We start from the raw sequence: 19,036 nt of genomic DNA, 5'->3' as shown, positions 1-19,036 counted from the left end.
GACGCCTCGCCCCGCCAGACCGCTGCACCTTGCGGGCGCCTCGGGTCTCGGGCAGCCCTCGCGCTAGCCCGGGGCGGGCAAGAACATGCTGGTGCGCCGGAGATCGGTCTCCCTGGGGACACGGGGATGCCGGCCGGTCGGAGGCTGCTGGGGCGCCGCCTCCTCTCCGAGCGGGCCTGGCCCCTCTCTCTCCCCGGCCGGAGCGCCGCGGTCTCCGGAGCCCTTCCGACCCAAAGAGAAACAGGGCTTCTCTCCTTGAAACAGCGTTAAAGCGAACGCATCGAGCGGCGGCAGAACCGGGCTGCCGGGAAGGCGGGCAGCGGGGAGATTTACCTCGGGCCTTCTTTTCTTCCAGCCCTGCGTAGCAGGTGGGTCTCCCCTCCGCTCGCCGGCCCAGCCTGCCCTCCGGCGCGCCGCGTTCTTCCTTCATTTCTTAAGCTAAGTCGCGGGGCGGCGGCCTCTCCCCGTTGCCTCGGCGCCTCCGTGGCGCCAGAGGGGCTCTGAAGAGGCCCGGGGAAGTCAGAAGCGCTCTTTGCGGACCCCCGGGTCTCTCCTCGCCCTGAGAAAGGAGCGACCACCTCCCAGGCAAGCGAAAGGGAGCTTGGCGGCCCGGGCTGGCGGTTGCTGTGCCCTTAGCAAGAGTTGTGACTCTTCGAGATCGAGGGCTGGCCCGGGAGAGGCTGAGCCCCCCCCCCCCCAATTCCTCTCTGGGATCTGGAAAACTGGCGGGGAATAGCGATCTTTTTCCCGGAGATGTAGGCCACGGAAGAGGGATCTCTTTAGTGTTTTTTCGTGGGCACTGCTGGGGGCGGGGGAGGGGGGTGAGGGTGGGGAGACAAGCGCGTGCCGGCCCATCTTGCTCTGCTGCTCTCTCGGACAGCAGGAGTTTCTTGCCGAACTGAGCCGGGAGAAGAGCGAAAGCACGCCCCACTTTCCTGCGGCTCCTCGAGATTGCTCTCTCCATTCGGGGTCGTCCTTTACCATATCCTCAGTTTTCCGCTGGGGAGGGATGATAGGTGTTGTGGCAACTGAGCATCAGGGAGGTCTCATAATTGGCATGCGTGAAGGGTAGGAGGCTACCCCGGGTCTTCTCTTGGGGTAACTAGGCAAGCCAAGTAAGCAGGGGAAATGGGGAAGGGAAAAAGGGGTGCATGTCAGAGCTGGAGCTTCCAAAGACAGGCTTCTCCTGCATGGGGGGGGGGGCAGAGTCGGTTTTCATTTGGGGTGCTAGTTAGGGAATGGGGAAGGAAGACAACTGTTCAATGGTTAGAGCACAAATTGGCAATTGACTCTGGATAAGCCTCTTAGAAGCAACTGGCCAATTCAGTAAGGATTCCCACCCATCCAATATATTCAAATGCGATGCGTAGATTAGTACAATGCCTGTTGTATCACTATGTACATACTTGTGCATATTTACTCTTTTAGCTTATTTCTTCTAAATTATATGTAGACAAATTAAATGAGAATGATCTACTAGAAGGAAGGAATTCATTGGTATGGTGGAGTCAGGAAAATCAGCAAGGATCCTTCATGAAGGCTACAAGCCAGGAAGATGCTGAGCTGCTGGCTGAGGAACCAAAGATGGCTGCACTCTCACTTCCTGGTGGGGGAGCAGGGTTTGCGCGTGTGTTATTTTATGAGGATTTTACCCCTTTCCTCATAAAATGAGAACAAAAGGTTTGGGGATTTGCATGAAAAAAGGGGGTTTGAAGCAACAGAATGAAATCATGTTTTTAACCCATTTAACCCTGTTGATCAATGGCTCCCTCCTTTTCACCCCTCCCAATGAACTTAATGGCCTTTTGGTATGTTAAGAACAACTGCAAAAATGTATGATCATATAACTAATAAAGGTATTTTTTGGCTGTCAAGCGATGGCTAAAATCCCTAGTTTGGTATTTAAATTAGGCTATTTTGGACATATATTCCAAAATCTGACATAGCTGTAGCTCTACATACATACACACACACACACACACACACACACACATAAACAAAAGTAGTCTTTCTCAATACTGAACTCCCACACTTATCATCCCTAACATAACATTGTGGTGGGGGGGAGGCATTGGAAAGCCCATGTTTCTGTTTGCCTTGCCTCACACCAGTTTACCATTCAGGCTCTTTTTCCCAGGATTGGCAGGGCTTTTGCAGCTGGAGACTCCCTTCTTCCAGAGAAGAGCAAGACAGGGAAGCCTGCCTGGCTCCTGACAGGCCCCTTTTCCCTTTTCCCTGGCAGGCAGAAGAGTGTGAGAGGGCAGTGTCCTTGGCCGAGGCAAATAAATAGAATAGAATAGAATTGAAGGGACCTTGCAGGTCTTCTAGTCCAGCCCAAGCAGGAGAACTTATACCATCTCAGACAAGTGACTGTCTAGCCTCTTCTTAAAAATCTCCAGTGATGGAGTGCCCACGATTTCTGAAGGCAAGCTGTTCCACTGGTTACACTCTGCAGAAGCTAATAAACCTCTGCAGTGGCTAGAAAGACAGAAGACCAAGCGACATCTAAGCTTGAATCTTTGGATTGTGATAAAAAGCTCCATCTGGGAGGCAGCCAAGAATTCAGGCAGTAGCAGAAAGAGGTGAAGGCAGAAGAGAGCCTTGGGACACCACGATCTCCTCCTCCTCCTCCTCCTGGTTTCTCTGATTAGTCCTGAGCCCAGCCCACCAAGCCTTTCAAGAAGCCTGGGAAAGCTGGGCCTTTGTTGAGAGGCTACTGGCTTGGCAAGGAGGCCACAGGGAACTGCCTTTGATGGAAACTCTCTTCTCCAGGGACGGCTCAGCAGAACGCCCTTGGACTGCAGTCCTGCTACTCGGGCCCCTCCGTGAGAAAGGACTTGCAGGCGGAATTCAGAAATTAGAGTGATGTGGAAGCTGCCCTGAGTGCCAGAGAGGAAGGGGAAGATACAGAAATCCAGAAGGCCAGGATGTCTGGATTTCCCTTACAGGAGGGCTAGGCAGAATGCAACAATGAGAAGGGGAGCAACATGAAAATGGGATGGGGAGAGATTGTGTCAACTTTGCAAATAAGGGGGGGCGGATGGTATTGACATCACAAGAATGTAGTTTGGGTCATTGCCCAGCATCATTCCACACCTGTGGACTTTTTCTGAGAGATGCTCACTATCTCCTCTCTTCTTAGGACTACACGGGATGGCTTGTGCCATGGGAAATAAATGGTGAGGAAAGTGATGGCAGTGGAGAGCGCTTGCCGGACATGGCCCATTTCTAGCCAGAATGGCTAATGTGGGGAAATCTGCCTACAGGCTGCTGCACTGCAGAAGCCTGGCTTAGCTTATGGCCCTTCTCTAGGATTTTAGAGCATAATTTGGAGCTTGAATTCTGCCTGCCCTTGGGAAGGAAAGACGGGTCCTTATGCACCACACCTCTTTGGGAGACAGGTGGTCTATTATCAGCAAACAGTAGTTAGTCCTGGTCCTGGTCAGTCAAATTTATTCCTGTCACTGGAGGGAATTCAGCAAATAATTTCCTACTGTTCCAAGATCTTTTCCCCATGTACTGTTGGCAAACCAGGTACCTGAAGAGTCTTCATGACAAACCTCTATAGACATCTGGTAATCATCTCAGCATGTTCAGATGTTCAACAGTTGGTTGCCTTATGACTTCCTAAGAAATGTTCCTGGGTACCAAGGTCAGACTGACTGGTCCATCGTCCCCAATTTTTCTTCTTCCTTCTTTCTGAAAAGAAAATCAACATTTGATACTAGTTATTTGATACTTCTCTAATTTTCTGGGATTTTTCAGAAAGATTCAGCCAACCGTCAGTAAGTTCCTTCAGGATTTAGAGTGCAACCTATTTGGTGTGCTTCTTCACCAAGTATATTGAAGGCTCAAACCACAACCTTACCCCTTCCTGCTTTTCATGATTACCTAGTGAAACATATAGATTCTTATTTAAGGAAATAGTCAAAATATAACTTCTCTCTTTCCTTTGTTCCTTGTTATCATTTTTCCATCTCCATGAAGCAGCTCTATAGTATACTCTTTTTTTTTCTTTGAAAGAGAGAGAGAGAGAGAGAGAGAGAGAGAGAGAGAGAGAGAGAGAGAGAGAGAGAGAGAGATGGGCTCTTCTTTCCAGGCCCCTTCGAGCTCCTCATTTTGTCTTCCTTTTCTTCAGAACTTCACCAATTTTTTGTGTAGTCAAATTTGCCTCTTCTTTGCCTCACTGGAACTATTCGTAATTTTATTGCCCATCTTAAACTATTTTTTTCTGTTATCATATGGCATCATTTCATAATTGCCCTGATTTTATTAAAATTGTCTCTCTTGGAATCCAAGCCATGTTACTTGATTGTTGAGTTCAGTTTCCCTTAAAATCAGGAACGTGTCCTCTTTCCTGCTTTCCTGTTCCTGCTGCTTCTACTCATAGTTTTCTTGAATTGGGAGAAACCCCAAGTCTTCCCTCAAAGCCTCTCCAGGAAGGACGGAGGGCTGCCCACCCCAGCAAGAAATCTGTGAAGAGGCAGGCCCAGTGTTGTTCTCCCAACAAACGTCTAGAAAGTAAAATGCCCTATCCCAGTATTTCATACCTCTTGGAAAAGTGTGTGATTTTCTTTGAGAAAATACCACCGACACTTTTAACAATATTGTATGTATTCCTTTCTCCAGTCATTTTTATTCAAATAATTTATATTCATTCATCAGATTTGCCAACCTCATTCACTTCGGCTGCTTAGCAGATCTGGATACTTTAGAAATGTAGTATAATTCCCACTCCCTTTTTATTCTTTCTGCTCCTCACTATCTAATGAGATGTTCATTCTACCAGGGTATTCATGACTCCCCGTTTAAACCTTTAAAATATGTGTTAAAATGAAACTGCAGGGCACATAGCAGAGACCAAATAAATGAAAAGAGAGGCATGGAAATTGTTCTACAGTACTTGGAGAGTCTTCTCACAGTTCTATTGGCACTGCTGTAGGAGGGGGGGGGGAAAGGGCCTCAGGTCCCCAGGCTGCAGAAACACTTATGACAAACCAGAAATCACTTAATCTTTGTCAAAACCATCCGTGGTGAAGATGGTTTATCAAGATTTGTGCATTACAGTAAAGCAAACTACCCATCACCAAAATCACCATTTATCATGATGACTGTCCCAATTTGGCTCTTCTAGAAGGAACTAGACTATCTCTGTATCAATTGTAAGAGGAAATCCTGGTGATATTTGTGGAAAATAACCCAACTTGCCGTTCACCATCCCCATAGCATTTATTCTTTACTCAGCACTCTTGTGTGAGACTCCCTCCAATGAAAGATGTATGTTCACTTTCACACTGTGTATTTACCGGTAGAAACTATGGCTCTACATGCAGACCAGTGTGCACATATTCATTCATTCATTCATTTAGTATTGTGCAGATAAAATTGGTCTTCGCCAGTGATTGAATCTGGAGAACAAAGAGGTGGAAGAATCTGTGCTTGTCTTGGAGCACTGGGTGCTTTTAAGGAAAGGGCAGAAGGAAGAGACTTGACTGCCGTGCATGGGAGAACAAATAAAAGAAAAACGCCTGAGGGTTCAGGATAGAAAATTACAGTTAAGTGTCAATAGCACTGAAAGCTGTAGATAGGGATGCATTTCTTTATCCATAGGATGAAAATCTCCAAAACGACATAAATATTTTGCCAGAATTTTCTAATTGTCATGGATTGATAAAGAACTGATTTTCAAGCAACTGAATTCTGCTAACAGTCAAGAATTTGTCACACTGAATAGTCTGTTTCCAGGCAACCTGGTTAGCTAGTGAACTAAAACAATTTTTTTAAATTCACATAGAATAAGTGGAATGAATAAAAACAGGAAATGGAACAGTGGCTAGAAAGAAGTGGAAGAACTGCTCCAGCTCTGTAGATAAGGCAAGAATCCACAGATAAGGCGAGCTCCGGTGCAGGAATCTGCATCCCCTGCAAAAGGCTTTGCGCATCAGCCACAATTTTCTGGAAGACAGCATGAAGCATCACTGGCCAGAGTCTTCCCAGCTATTTCAGTCTGTGAAGGACTTGACTGGTACTCCCCTGTCATTACCTCTGATACAGGTTGCTTGCCAAAAAGAGGCAGGCAACTCCTTCCCTCATGCTGCCAGTCAACTGCCAGATCCAGAAGAGGGAGAGGTTAAGCCTGTTTGCTGGGCAGTTTCAGTAAGTGAAGTTACCCTGTGGGACTCCAAGCAGTCAACAACCTGGCTAGTGTCAACTTATGGGAGCTCTTCCGACTTTCTGTTCCAGACACAACTGCCTACAGAAAGCTGTCTGTGCTGAACAACCAAGTGGGAATCAGGGCCACAGGGCATGTGACACCACCATGCCAAGGCTGATCCAAGGAGTCAGCTTCTTACAGTATTCAGTTCAAGTGTTTGGCTGTAAATGCAGCTGCCTCTGCATTAATAAACAGTTTGGTAGCCTCACAAGAGGCTTATGAGTCTCCCCTTGCTCTGAGCTGTCCCCTCAGATTTTTCTGCTGTAGAGACAGGGATTTTGCTAAAAAAAAAACAACCTCCCACCCATCCTTTAGTTTCTCTGGCACAGAATTTGGACACCTGCAGTCTTTTACAGGGAGCTGGAGGGTTGGCAGTATCTAGCCCAGATCTGCAACAGCACTGCAGCAGCAGTGGAGGAGAATCCCTATTTTCCAGCAAAAAAAGATCAAGCCTCTCCCAGACAACTCCTTTTTTAGAACCCACACAAGGGATGCAGAAGATTCTACAAGTCTTCATGTGCTCCTTAGGCAAAATCCCCTGCGGAAGCCCAGGAAGGCCTGGGCATGTAAATCAAACCCCGAGGTTGACAGCCTTGCAAAATGAAATATTGCTTCTCTTCATCCCAAGAAAAAGGCATCAAACCCATCTCTCCCCCCCCCCAATGTAGTTATCAAGAGGATCACAGTCAGTCTTTGAGGCAAATTAAGCATACAGGATCATAAAATGGCAGCATTATAAATACACCTTTTAATTGATTCATAGGCTATAATAACTTGAAATCGTTATATGTTTATAAAAGGAATAATTTGTGTTGTCTCTGCTTATATCTGTAGGATACGTAAGAAAACTAAATACAACAAATGGTGATTGTTTTTTATATATGTTCACTCACCATTTCTTTGAATCTGCATTTAGTTTTACTGTGTATTATGAGAAGTGTAACATATACATATCTTCACTGAATCTGGCTTCATGTTAAGTCATGCTTTGCTGTATTAAGCGACACTTGCTTGGATTCCCATGTTGCCTTAAGCCAGAAGGGAATTTTAAAGGAAAAATTGTGGCTGAGGGCCCCTCCCCGCATAGTGGTCCTTAGTAGAAACAAAGTAGCTGCCTGTGATTCTGCTTAGCTCTTTGTAATTTCAGTTGTTGCCCTCCATCCCAGCCTGTCCCAGAAAACCTGGGAACTTGTTGCTCCACATCCTAACCTTCCCCATGGCCTGCAAGGGACAGAGGAAGCGTGCCTTGTGAGCAGCTGTGCCAGAGGTCTGTGACACATCAGCTTGCGGATCATGATGGAGGAAGGCGGGTGAGCAAGCAAGGAGGAAAGGGAGATGTGGCCGCCCTCTCCACTCGCTCTTCCCTGGCTGACTTTGGCAGAGGAAGATCAGCTTTTGGGGGTGGCCTCTCCTCTGGCTAGCCAGGCTTGACGCTGCCTTGGACTTGGGGTGCCAGCCTGGGGGCTGATATTCCCAGGTGATTCCCAGTCTCCTTTCTTGGTGCTGTTGCTGAGAAGGGGCTATGAAATAGCAGAGCGAGGTTGCTCAGAAGGAGCAGCAGCAACAGGAAGAACGGCCCACACATGTCTGGCCAAGGGTTAGGGTTAGGGTTAGGGCTAGGGTTAGGAAAGCAAAGCAGGCACAGAGAGGGAGGCTTTATGCGTGTGGTGTAGGGGAAGAGAGATGAGGGATTCCATTAAATATGAAAGCAAATCCTTTGCTGTGACTATTAAATGAGGCTAGAGGCACCATGAGGAATTCTGCATGCTGATGAGAGCCAGAATAATATTTTCCATACATAGAGGAAGTAATCAAAGCCTGTTCAAGTTTCAGAGAAAATAGTTGGAAACAGTGAAGGCCACGGAACCTTTGCCTGTGTCATTTCTCTCTGCATCTCAGGAGGAGAGACCTCTATTTGAAACCCTCAAAGTGGGGAGAGAAAAAATCATAGTGGTGCCACCCCCCAGTCAGCTATTCTTTGGCCCAGTGCGAAGAACCTCCATTGGCTTCTGATGTTTGTGGGCAGTGGGCCTCTTGGGTTAACTAAAAACAGGACTTTGGGATTTGCCCCTTCTCTGTGTATGGAATGCAGACTTCTAAAGTGCAGACAACGCCCCTCAGCCCAGAAAGGTGCTCTCCCCAAAAGAGCAGAGCAATGACGCCAAAACAGATTGCAGAGCCTGTCTTGCAAATCTGGGCTGTTTTCTGGAGAGGGAGTGGATAGTACACAATATGTTTTCATTTGGATAAACCCACCCCACCCCCAACCCCACCGCCTTGGCTAAGTCCTATTTGACTGAATTTAGGAAACTTCATCTGCCGGACCACCTTGGCCCACTTAACCAGAACTACCCTTTTTCCAAGTCCCAGCAGCTATATTTATTTTTTATTAATTTTTTAAATAAAAAGTATTATTTTTTTATTTAAACAATTTTAATCATTTCAAAATGTTAATAAATTCTCATGCCACCCATCTCCCCTGTCAGGTGATTCTATATGGGGACCAGGGATTTGGAAGCTGCAGGCAAATCCCCTGGGATGGATTTAGGACAGGCTTAATTTGCTGCCCAATACCTGTTGAAAGGTGCGCTCCCCTCCCCCTCTCCGCCACAGGCTGAACCTTGCTGCACCTCCTGCTGAGGTCAGTTCAGATCAGGCAATTCGGAAAGCACAGGAAAAATGTGTTTTAGTTGTCAATACTTTCCCCAAGCAAGCCAAACAGGCTTTAGTCCAACAGGTTTTCTTTCTCAAAAGTTAAGCATCTCAGCACTCTCTGCCAAGAGAGCCCTGATAGGAAACATGCCCTCTGTTTTTAAAGTGATCATTCCAGTGACCAGGACTGACCTCACAATGTACAATCCAAGCCAAACTCCTCTAGACGTCTCCTGTCGAAGGCTACTGGGGGAAGGACTCCCTGGAGCTGTTGCTCTCCCTTCTGCTCTATCCAATAGGAAAAATATCATCCCTAAAACAATTCTACTACGTGAATCAGAGAAATAACAACCATAAAACTATAGAGAGTCATTAATCCAAGATTAACTTTAAGAAAGCCTATGTTATTCAACATGTTGGGTGTCCTGCACAAGGGGTTGCTGAGAAACCAGCAGTCCTACTCATCAACCTGCCTGTAAGTCTTTTATGCACAACGTCCTTGTCCTCAAAAGTGCAGGGCCTCTTTGCACAAACTGCCTCTCACCCTCTGATTGCCAAATTCGCCAAGCCACAGCCAGGGCATATATCAGTTTTCTTGCCCTCTTTGCTTGGCTGTTTGATCTCTCCTTGGGAGTTGAATTTCCTCCATTTGTCTGCTTCTCTTCTAAGCTCTTCAAGTCTCGGCCCTTCCCCAGTAGATCCAGGGTTCTCTAGAGGGGGCTCTGGGGAGAGGGAAGGAAGCCACTTCCCTGGTGCAGCTCTGCTATGAAAGGACTTGGCCAGCAAACAGCTGCTTGGCACTTGCCAGAGTTTCTTCCTCACTCGCTCTTTGGCCCCCGCCAAATTCTGGGGCTGAGCCAGGCAGCTTTTTAAGATTCCGATCACAGATGGGGCTGGATTTTGAAGGCTTGAGAGCTCAGAGCCTCCCTCGCTCTTTCCACAGGCGCCGCCATCACCAGCGCCAGGTGGAGGAAGCAGCAGCAGCAGCAGCAGCGAGCAGTGAGCAGGCCGGAGCAAGCTGTCCCTGCTCTTGGCTGCTGGATGCCGACAGTGAGTATCTTGAGACCAGAGGAGGCTGCTGGGGGGCTCCAGTCTCAGGCAGCTTCCTTGTGGGGGAGGAGAAGTGGGGCATTCCTTGGAAGCACTTGCTTTGGGGTCTCCTGCTATGAATGGAGGGCTTGGTTGTGCCCGCCTCAAGGTGGACTCTGAAGCAGCCTCACCCCTCCCAGCGTTATTAGGAGGAGCAGAATCGCTGTATCCAACCAAAAGCTAGGCAGCAAAAACTAGGCAGGAGGGAGAAAACAAAGCCAGAGACCAGGCAGGCAGATATCAATGGATTTTTTGTGTGAAAGTCTTTCAGGAGAGGCAGGGAGGAAATGTGCTTCTTTGCCTGGAACAGCTGGGACTGTCACTTGGTGGGCCTGTTCTTGAGCCAACCAGAAGCTTCCTGCTCTTAATTCCTGGTTTTTGTCTTCCGCTCTGGAACCTTGTTCTGCCACTGAATAAGGAGGGTCCACAGCATCTTGTAGGTCTGCTTAGTCAAGCAAGGCAGTGGAAAACTCAGAGTGCCTCTAACAGGCATCTCCAGCTGGCCCTGTGGGGGATTTTCCTTTTCCTTTCCAGAAAATGCCTTCAGATCTATTTTTGGCTGGTCCTCTAGCAATGCTTTTTTCCACGGGGTTTCCCTCCTAGGAAACAGCCCACCTGAGGACCAGTTCCATGAAATTGGTTGATCCAGAGACAAACTTCTGAAGGAAGATTAAAATTAGGCCTCCCCACCTTCTGGGTTGGGTATATTTAGCCCAGGCAACTGACTGGACCAGTCTGTGGTGTCCATCAAATCACAAAAGGGTTTCAGTGGAGTTCTGGTGCACAGTCCACATGGCTCACTTTCTCCCTTCCTGTTCCTCCTGTTGGCAACAGGGCATACGGTCAGGAAGGGCCGTTAGATGTGAATAAGCATCTCACAATGAGAATTTCACCTGGATTGGGCTGTCAAAGAGAATCCAAGAAGCCAGAAGTCTTGGGGTGAAAATAATTCCTCTTCAGCACATCTCAAGAACTACTGAGGGAAATGGCCAATCTCTGAGCAGGGCTACAAACCCATCTCCCACAGGCTTGCACATCTGGAGCACATCTGTGCCAGCTGTGGTGACATTGCAACCCTATTTATCTGGATTGGGACTTGGCCCGTTTTGCTCTGCTTCCTGCAGGGACTGCCTGTGCTGGTCCCGGGAAGCTCCCGTGCAGCCTTCCTCCGTCTGGGACAGAAAACAGCCCCTGGAAGCCTTCTGACCTAGAGCCCTTCCCAAGGGACTGAGCTGCCAGCAGGTAGCCTTAGCATTCTCCTTGGCCTGCCATTTGGTGGCCACGTCCTGCTGTCTCTTAGCGATGTGTCTGAAGTGTAACATCCCAGGAAGATTCCTTGTGATTTGTCCCCAAACTGACAGCACTCATCCACAGGGCTGGCACCCACTGCAAGGATTGTTTACCTCGATTTTTCTGTAGCAGAGATCTGAGAGATCCAGGAAAATCACTGCTTGCTAGTAGGGTCTCCATCCAGCTTTGTTCCTGGCTATGGGAACATTTGATTTGCACAGAACTCTAGTGATATATACTAATTATGCAAGCTGTTCATAATACCTTAATCAGTGTAATGCACGTTATTTTCTTCTTCTTTCATCGTACTCAGGAAGGAGCAAAGGAAGGCTACACCTTTCCCTCCTGTGTGCTTGCAGGTTGAGGGGGGGAAATTTGGGCTTATCCAAAGATCCCTGGGAAGCAACAGCAGCTTCTTTGACCAAATGCTGCTGGTATGTTTAAAAAGGAAGAGAAGGAGAGCAGAATGAATGAGATCTTCCTTAAAGTGCAGATTAGGGGAAAAAAGCAAGGAATCCTTCCGTGCTGGAGGCCAGAACCGGGCTGAGAGAGGCAAGCCAGCCAGCCAGCCAGCCGTGGGGCCAAAAGACAGGGCAGCCAGCCTGCTTGCTCTCTAGCTGGTGGCCACAAGCATCTAAAAGCCCTAAGTTTGCAAGAGTCCCCTGACTTCCCTCATCCCCTGAGGGAGGCTGGGGAAGCGGGGCAGGAAGTGGGGCAACCTGGCTGGGTCAGGAGCAACATCTCCAAGCAAGTAGAAACGAGTCCCTCCCCTGCTCCTCCTTACTGGAGCAGGATCCTGGGATTCTTGGCTCCCCAGCCATTTTCCTTGGATTCAAAGGCAGGAGCAAACCAGGCCTCCTCAATCTTTAGGGTGGGGAGTGTTAGATTCAGCTTAGAGTCCGCAGAAGTAGAGAAGCCAAGCGACGGGCTGCTGCCCTTCCTCAGCTGGCAGACCCTCCAGCCAGAGCAGGGGACCTGTGACCCTCCGAAGGAGCTGAAGGACAAGCTCCAGCAACTTAGGTTGGTTGAAGCACCACTGGTGCTCAGCCACCATGGCCATCAGTAGCTGTATTGGCTATGCCACCATGAACCCCCCAGAGCCCCAGCCCAGACAAGTGGGCCTTGAAGCAGGTGTATTGGGATGGTATGGGGGGGTGCAGGTGAAGGAAGAAAGGAGAGAACACTTTGGGATATCATTGGCAAACATGAGATCTAGCAACAGAATTTTAATTTATGCTGAGATGCGTGAAGCTGCCAGTCAGTCCAAAACAGTCCCTCCCTGGTGGGGGCAATTGCTGCAGAGGAGAAGAAACACCTCAGCCTGTCCTTCCTAAAGACCAAGGAGCCAGGGACTACCTCCCTCTCCTGAGAAGCCATGTCAGGCAACAGAAATGTCTTCTTGGTATAAGATGCTCTAGAGCGCCGGATGTACTGAGTATTGGCACCCCAAGACATTAGGTGTTAGAGGAGGACAGGATCTGTTCCATTGCTTGAATGTCTTGAAGTGTGAATCCTGCTTGGATTCTTCCTCCCTTGCATGTCCTGTTGGAGCTGCTTGTGTAAATCCCCCACAGGAGAGCAACCTTGCTTCGGTTAGGAGTGCAGCCCTCATCTGGAAGTGCCTTTCCTCCCTCCCCTCTCAGGTCTCCTCTGCAGAGCTTAGTCCTCTGGCATGCCAAAGTGCCAGGAGACAGAGCAAGCCTTTGCCTTGGAGAGAGATGGTCTGGGAGAGAGGCGATGTCAACTCTGGTGCAATGGTGCCCCCCTCCAGCCTGGGTGGTCCCCCGGGCTATGAAGAAGAACGCAGGCTTATCCAAAGAAGAGGGCGCAAGCAGCCCCCACCCTCATCTCTGTCGTTTTGTGTCTCCGCATGCTCAGGCATGTGACGCAGGCAGAGCGCTGCTGGGATGATATGGAATGTGACCAGTTGCCTGCAGAGGCCCTCCGACAGGTGAAAGTCCAGCGTCACCCCATCTATGGATTCGGCTTTGTGGCCGGAAGTGAGAGACCGGTGGTAGTTCGCTCAGTGACCTCAGGTGCGGTGGGAAATGCCCAAAGGAGTGGGGCCAGTGAAGGTCGCAAGTACGAGAAGTTGGGCAGAGGGGGCTCTGTTTACTGGGGGACAGCTACATCAGAACCCCCACTTCCCCAAAGCCATAAGAGGCAACAGGACAAAGTGGGAATGTACAAAATCTCAGAACAGGCAATTCTGATCATTCTCAAGTGACATCATTTCAAGATCAAAACAGCTACTTTGAACTGCAGAGTGCTTGGGTCAAGCTCCCCCCCCCCTGTGGTTCCCAGTGCCAGAGATTTCAAAGGCAAAGGCAGTGAGGAAGCACAGCCAGGGGGTGGCTGAGGGGCAGCAGGGCCAGCAGCACGTGATGGAAACATCAAAAGCCACATGGGGGCTGCTATGTCCCCCAACCCCCCCCCCAGCAGTGGCTCACTTGACCACCCTTTCTTTGGCAGGAGGGCCATCTGAGGATAAGCTGTTGGCAGGTGACCAAATTTTGGCCATAAACCATGAAGATGTAAGTGACGCCCCCAGAGAGAGAGTTATAGAACTTGTCAGGTAAGAGCGGGATGCCAGAATGGAAGGGGAGGAAGATTCAGAGACCCATCAGGGCTGCCTGGCCAGCTTTGGAAAGCCTGCATGCTCCCAAAGGTGTTGCCTTAAGCTCTCCTGGTGCTCTTCCCACAGTTGACTGCTGAGATGTTCTGCATAATCTTTGGGGCAGGGAGAAATGCAACCTGCTCCCGCCCCCTGTGATCAGAGGCCAAGGCATTCTAAGCGAATCCATGACTGGGGGTGGGAGCAAAATAAAAACTTGGCTTGCAAAAAGGAAAGCCCGACCCTGTGGACCCAGGGAATGACTCCACTGGAGGCAGGGAAAGGCCGACTCCGTCTCTCGCTGCAATGCTCCACAGAATTCTCCTGAAAGCAGCTGCTTCTCCCTTCTCGTTGCAGAGGCGCCAAGGAGGCCCTGGTCCTTACCGTGCTACAGACTCATCAGGTGGGAGCCAAATTTTGGGGTGGGAAGGGCACCACGTTTGCGCCAGTGATTCTTGTTCACATCGCATGTGAAGAAATGGCTGGTCCCCTACAATGGGCTGGATCACAGGCTTTTTGATCCCATTCAGCCCCCCTTGCCTTGTTGTGCAAACACGACACGGGTGGAAGGAAGGCTGGAGGCTCTGGCTGTCTGAATGTGTTGCCTCCAGCCAAAAAATGGCCAGGGCATCAAAGGGAAATTCGCTTCTTTTCAAAGATTGGCAGCAGCAGCAGCCAATCTTGGCTACTATGACGGTTGTGCCCCTGGAAGGGCCAGGCCTTGGGTTCACACCTTCACAGATGCCAGCAGAAGGTGATGCTGCTGCTCTGTTGCCCAGAGACGGCACTGTTTTTTTCCTCCGTTGATAAGCTGGAGGTGATGGAGAGCCATCTGACCACCTACTGCAGCATCGCTACGATATTCCAGGCCTGGGTTTTCTCCTGCCTTTTTGGGGGAAGGGGGGGGGGAATACAACTGCTGGCATTTGTTTTCCAGACCACCAGCAGGGCAGCAGGGAACAGCCTTGCTCCCTCCCAGAGCCCAAGTGGCAGTACCGCTGAACAGTTGGTCATGCCTGTACTGATGAAAGCCGCTTTGAGAAGGCTCTGGACAACCAGCCCCTTTCTTCTTCTGTTGGCTGCAGTTCAGAGGAAGAGAGCCAAGCAGGCACCTGGCTGTCGTCCTTTGGAGAGCAGCATGGCCAGATCCACCCTAGCTCTCCAGGGGAGGTGGTGGCCGCAAGCAGCAGAGGCAAAGCCTTTGGGCCATCAGAACCCGGGAGGGGAGGAGTGTCCAGTCCAAGGAAGCTTTCTTGGTTTGCAGGCCTGGTCGGGTTGGGCAGAGCTCATCTGACGTGTCTTCTCTTTGCAGTCCCCAAAATCAGCCTTTATCAGTGCAGCCAAAAAGGCGAAATTGCGGTCCAATCCAGTGAAAGTTCGCTTTTCAGAACACGTCACCATTGGCGAGACTGATCCCGTGAGTGCCCCCCCCCGGGGGATTCCGTGTAGCTCGATTCATCTCCTCCAACCTCCAACTCGGCAAGGGGAAGAGCTCTGCAAGGGCCACCTTTCCAACTGATCTAGGAAGCACAGCTGAGGCCAGTGGAGAGAACTGCATTGTGTGTCGATTCCCAGAAACTGATGTGGGGTGGGAAAAGCCTTTTGAAACAGTTGAGAGAGTCCATATATCTCAATTTGGTATGGAAGAAAAGGGGGCCAGGTTGTTTCTGGGGACATCTGTCAAAGTTCACCAGGATCTGGAGGCAACCATTTCAGTTTACATTCCAGTCTGTGTGAAAAGTACGGTTACAATCTTTTTTGGCCAGTCAGGAGGCAGATGACACCTCCCCACACACCCTGCAGCAGCTCCCAACAGAGACCGGACCATGCACACTTGCCGCAGCCTCCCTGCTTCGAGTCTCTACCCATTGGGGGCCTCCAGCCTCCATCTGGCCTGCCAGCCCAGCGGAGAGCAGCCCTGGAGATCAGGGGTGGCAGGGGTGCACACTTGGCCAGTCCCCCACGATCTCCTACTGCAGAGCCCATTCCCCCACAGTGGCTGATTCTTAAAACCCACATGTTGCTGATGTGCTCTCCTCTTCCCCCCTCCCCCTTCTCTCTGCCCTGCCCTGCTCCGTGGGTGGGCGGGCTCCCTCCTGTTCCCCAAGGACATGCTGAAGAAGGAAGCGCTTCTCCTGATTCCAAACGTGCTGAAGGTTTTCCTTGAGAACGGACAGATCAAGTCTTTCACCTTCGACGGCCGAACCACCGTCAAGGTAGGGAGTGCCAGAGGAGCCAGGCAACCTGCTAGGCTAGTCCTGATGTGGGCTTCCCTCGGTGGGGAGAGGCACAATAGAGGTACAGCCTCTCCCTACGAACGATCCAGCCGAGATGAAATCCCCCCTCCAGCAGTGGTTCCCTCCTGCCTGGTTCCTGCCCTCATTCCTTTAATTCTAAGAACTGCTAAAGTGCTGGGCCCCTGTCCCTTGGGAGCTGCACTACGCTGGGCCTTCCTGGGAGAGGGGGAACATCTCTGAGCATTGAAGTCCCCCCCCCCCCAGTTAGGTTCTCTCTTCCTCTCTGGCCAGGATGTGATGATGACCCTCCAGGATCGGCTGTCCTTGAGGCAGATTGAGCATTTCTCCCTGGTCCTGGAATACTCCAGCCCTGAACAGAGCCACAAGTTCCTTCTTCTGCAGGACAAACAGCCCCTGGCCCACGTAAGCGCCTGTGCAGCCTCCATTCTCTCTGCTGCAGGAATTTGGTCTCCTCACGGCTCCTACTGGAAGGACTGCTTGCCTGCTCTGCTCCTGGCATGGCTTGGAGGAGGGGGATAGAGAGGAGCTGCAGATAACACAAGGGGTGGGGGGTGGGAATGCTCACACCTCAGAAGACCGGCTCACAGCTCTGTGTTATTAAGTGCAAGCTACTGCTGGGCTGGGCTGCATCAGCAGAGATAGGATGCTGAGATGATGCCACCACTGGTCAAACCATACCTGGAATACGGTGTCATTTTGTGCCACAAAATATAAGACAGGTGCTGAGGAATTAGAAGGAGAACAAAGAGAAACAAATCTAGTAAGACCAGATGCTACAAAAACTGGGTACATTTAGCCTAAGAGAAGGCCAAAAGCACACATGACAGCAGCCGTCAAAACTTTAAAAAGCTGTCCCAGGAAAAAGAAGGGGGGCTTTATTCTCTGTAGGGTAGAAGAACAACCAATCACCAATAGGAGCTTTCCAGAGAGAGTTCCAAGCTTGAAATATGGAGCAATTTCCTGGCTGCAAGAGCTATTAAGGACAGCTTGCCTTCTGGAGTCATGGAAACTCCATCATGGAGGCTTTCAAGCAAAGATTGCAATTGGAAAGCTGTTTGTCTGAGGTTTCCTGCTCTGGAAGACTTCCAGCCCTGAGAAGATTCTATCAGGTGATCTTGCCAAGTGTCTGGGCTGGGGAGGAACCAGAACACTGAGGGGGGCTTGAAGCTGGCACAGCATTTAGGGAGGGAGAACATGCCATCTTGGGACCTCTGCTCTGCTTAGAAAAGGCGAGCCAATGCCGCATAGGGGCCACATTTGCCTCCCGATGCCGAGGGTTTCAGGGAGGCTCCCGTCTGCTTCTGCACAGGTGGTACAGAGGACGCACTACCAAGGGATGCGATGCCTCTTCCGGGTCAGCTTTTTTCCCAAAGACCCCGTGGAGCTGCTGCGAAGGGACCCGGCAGCCTTTGAGTACCTGTATATCCAGGTGAAGGGGGGGAGGAGAGCCCCAGGCTCAGGGCCTCCCGGGGCCTTCTTGCCTACCAGCAGTGCAAAGTTCCCCCTTGCTTCGCAGCAGAGAGCCTGGCCTCTTTCTGTCTTGGCTCCAGATTGCTCTGCAGCCATTTCCCAGCCGCACCCAGAGCATAGCGGTGCTGCACCAGAGCACACTCGGAGGGGCTGCAAAGACCTGGGCAGGGCCTTCTTGGGGAGGGGGATGCAGGGAAGCAGCTGTCTGAGCAGCTCACTTTCTTTCCCCAGAGCCGCAACGATGTGATCAGGGAGCGATTTGGGATGGAGCCCAAGCCGGAAATGCTGCTCGGCCTGACTGCCCTGCACATTTATATCACGGTTTCAGCCACACGGCCAAGCCAGAAAGTCTCTCTCAAAAACGTGGAGTAAGTTTGGCAGCAAAAGCTGCAGCAGCTCCCCCCCCCCCCGCCATGCACTAGCCCCTTCTGCGTGTCCAGAGTCTCTCTCACACACTAAGCCAGCCTTCGTAGTGACGTTCTGGCAAGGTCTTCAGCCTCTGCTGGCCACAGGATCTGACCCTACAATCCTTCCTTGGCCCTTTGTTGACCATTTGCCTTCCTCTCCCTAAGGCAGTAGATGCCACCTGCAAGCCGGAGGGACTCGTCCTCTGCCTGCCCCCACCAGCCCAGGGACCCCTGGAGGGCAGGGGAAAAGAGGGAAATCCGCCTGGCCTTCCTTACCAGTCCTCTCTCCTGCCTGCTAGGAAGGAATGGGGCTTGGAGCCGTTTCTGCCCCCTTCGCTATTGCAAGGCATCAAAGACAAGAGCCTTCGGAAGGCCCTGTCTCAGCAGCTGAAGGCCCATCAGAACCAGCCCCCCTGGGGCACCAAGGCAAGGCGAGAGTGCAGGGAGGGCGGATGGCCTGCGGGACTCCAATGGCTGTCTGAGCAGGGGGGGGAGCAGTGTGGCCCCTCCGGCCCAGAGGGGGCTCAAGTGTGGTTTCCTCCAACAGACTGTGAGTGAAGAGCATACTTGAGTTCAAACATAAGAGGATTCCCAGAGTCCTTCTAAAGTGGTGCTGCCTCCTCCCCCCAAACTCTCTGGCCAAGTTGGCATCCTTTGAAATAAGACTCATGCCCTCATAGAGGGCGTCTAGACAGATCTCCATCTACAGTTGTGTTGCTCTGTGCAAGCTGATGGAGGGGCAACTTAAACATATAGTAATCAAACCAATTTCTTGGTTACCAAAACCAAATTTCTTTCTGAAAGGTACACTGGATCTGGAAACAAATTAGTCTGTTGCAGGATTTGGGAGCTTTTATTCCTGATTATTAGGTGGGTCATGTGTTCAGACATGCCATTAGATGTGCGTAATCTACCTAGAGAATCATTGTACGATGCCTTTCTTTTTCTACAAATGGTCTTTCCCCTGGACTTCCCTCTGTAAATAGAGGTAAACGGCATAGGAAGGTTAATAGGCAACTCTACATAAAGTGTAAAATAGCCA

General features: G+C 50.5%; 1 protein-coding gene across 5 annotated transcripts in view; it reads left to right on the top strand.

The window, feature by feature from the left end:
* FRMPD3 (FERM and PDZ domain containing 3) overlaps window positions 1–19,036 on the top strand; it is a 28,327-nt gene that overhangs the window by 2,150 nt on the left and 7,141 nt on the right. For 3 of the 5 annotated variants that reach the window (XM_039354959.1, XM_039354961.1, XM_039354958.1), the window contains exons 2-11: window positions 9,810–9,916; window positions 13,124–13,281; window positions 13,718–13,820; window positions 14,217–14,262; window positions 15,172–15,276; window positions 15,968–16,075; window positions 16,388–16,519; window positions 17,427–17,546; window positions 17,819–17,955; window positions 18,294–18,420. In XM_039354959.1, the coding sequence (XP_039210893.1) occupies window positions 13,158–13,281; window positions 13,718–13,820; window positions 14,217–14,262; window positions 15,172–15,276; window positions 15,968–16,075; window positions 16,388–16,519; window positions 17,427–17,546; window positions 17,819–17,955; window positions 18,294–18,420 (1,002 nt within the window). In that variant the 5' untranslated portion in view covers window positions 9,810–9,916; window positions 13,124–13,157. Of the gene's footprint in view, window positions 1–7,418; window positions 7,525–9,809; window positions 9,917–13,123; window positions 13,282–13,717; window positions 13,821–14,216; window positions 14,263–15,171; window positions 15,277–15,967; window positions 16,076–16,387; window positions 16,520–17,426; window positions 17,547–17,818; window positions 17,956–18,293; window positions 18,421–19,036 lie in introns of those variants that run through there. The other 2 variants (XM_039354960.1, XM_039354962.1) reach the window with 2 other exon arrangements.

Source organism: Crotalus tigris, unplaced genomic scaffold (assembly GCF_016545835.1).
Source record: "Crotalus tigris isolate CLP2741 ecotype Arizona unplaced genomic scaffold, ASM1654583v1 scf7180000018585.330925593:3314079, whole genome shotgun sequence".
Lineage (NCBI taxonomy): Eukaryota > Metazoa > Chordata > Lepidosauria > Squamata > Viperidae > Crotalus > Crotalus tigris.
This window is presented reverse-complemented; position numbering and strand designations above follow the sequence as displayed.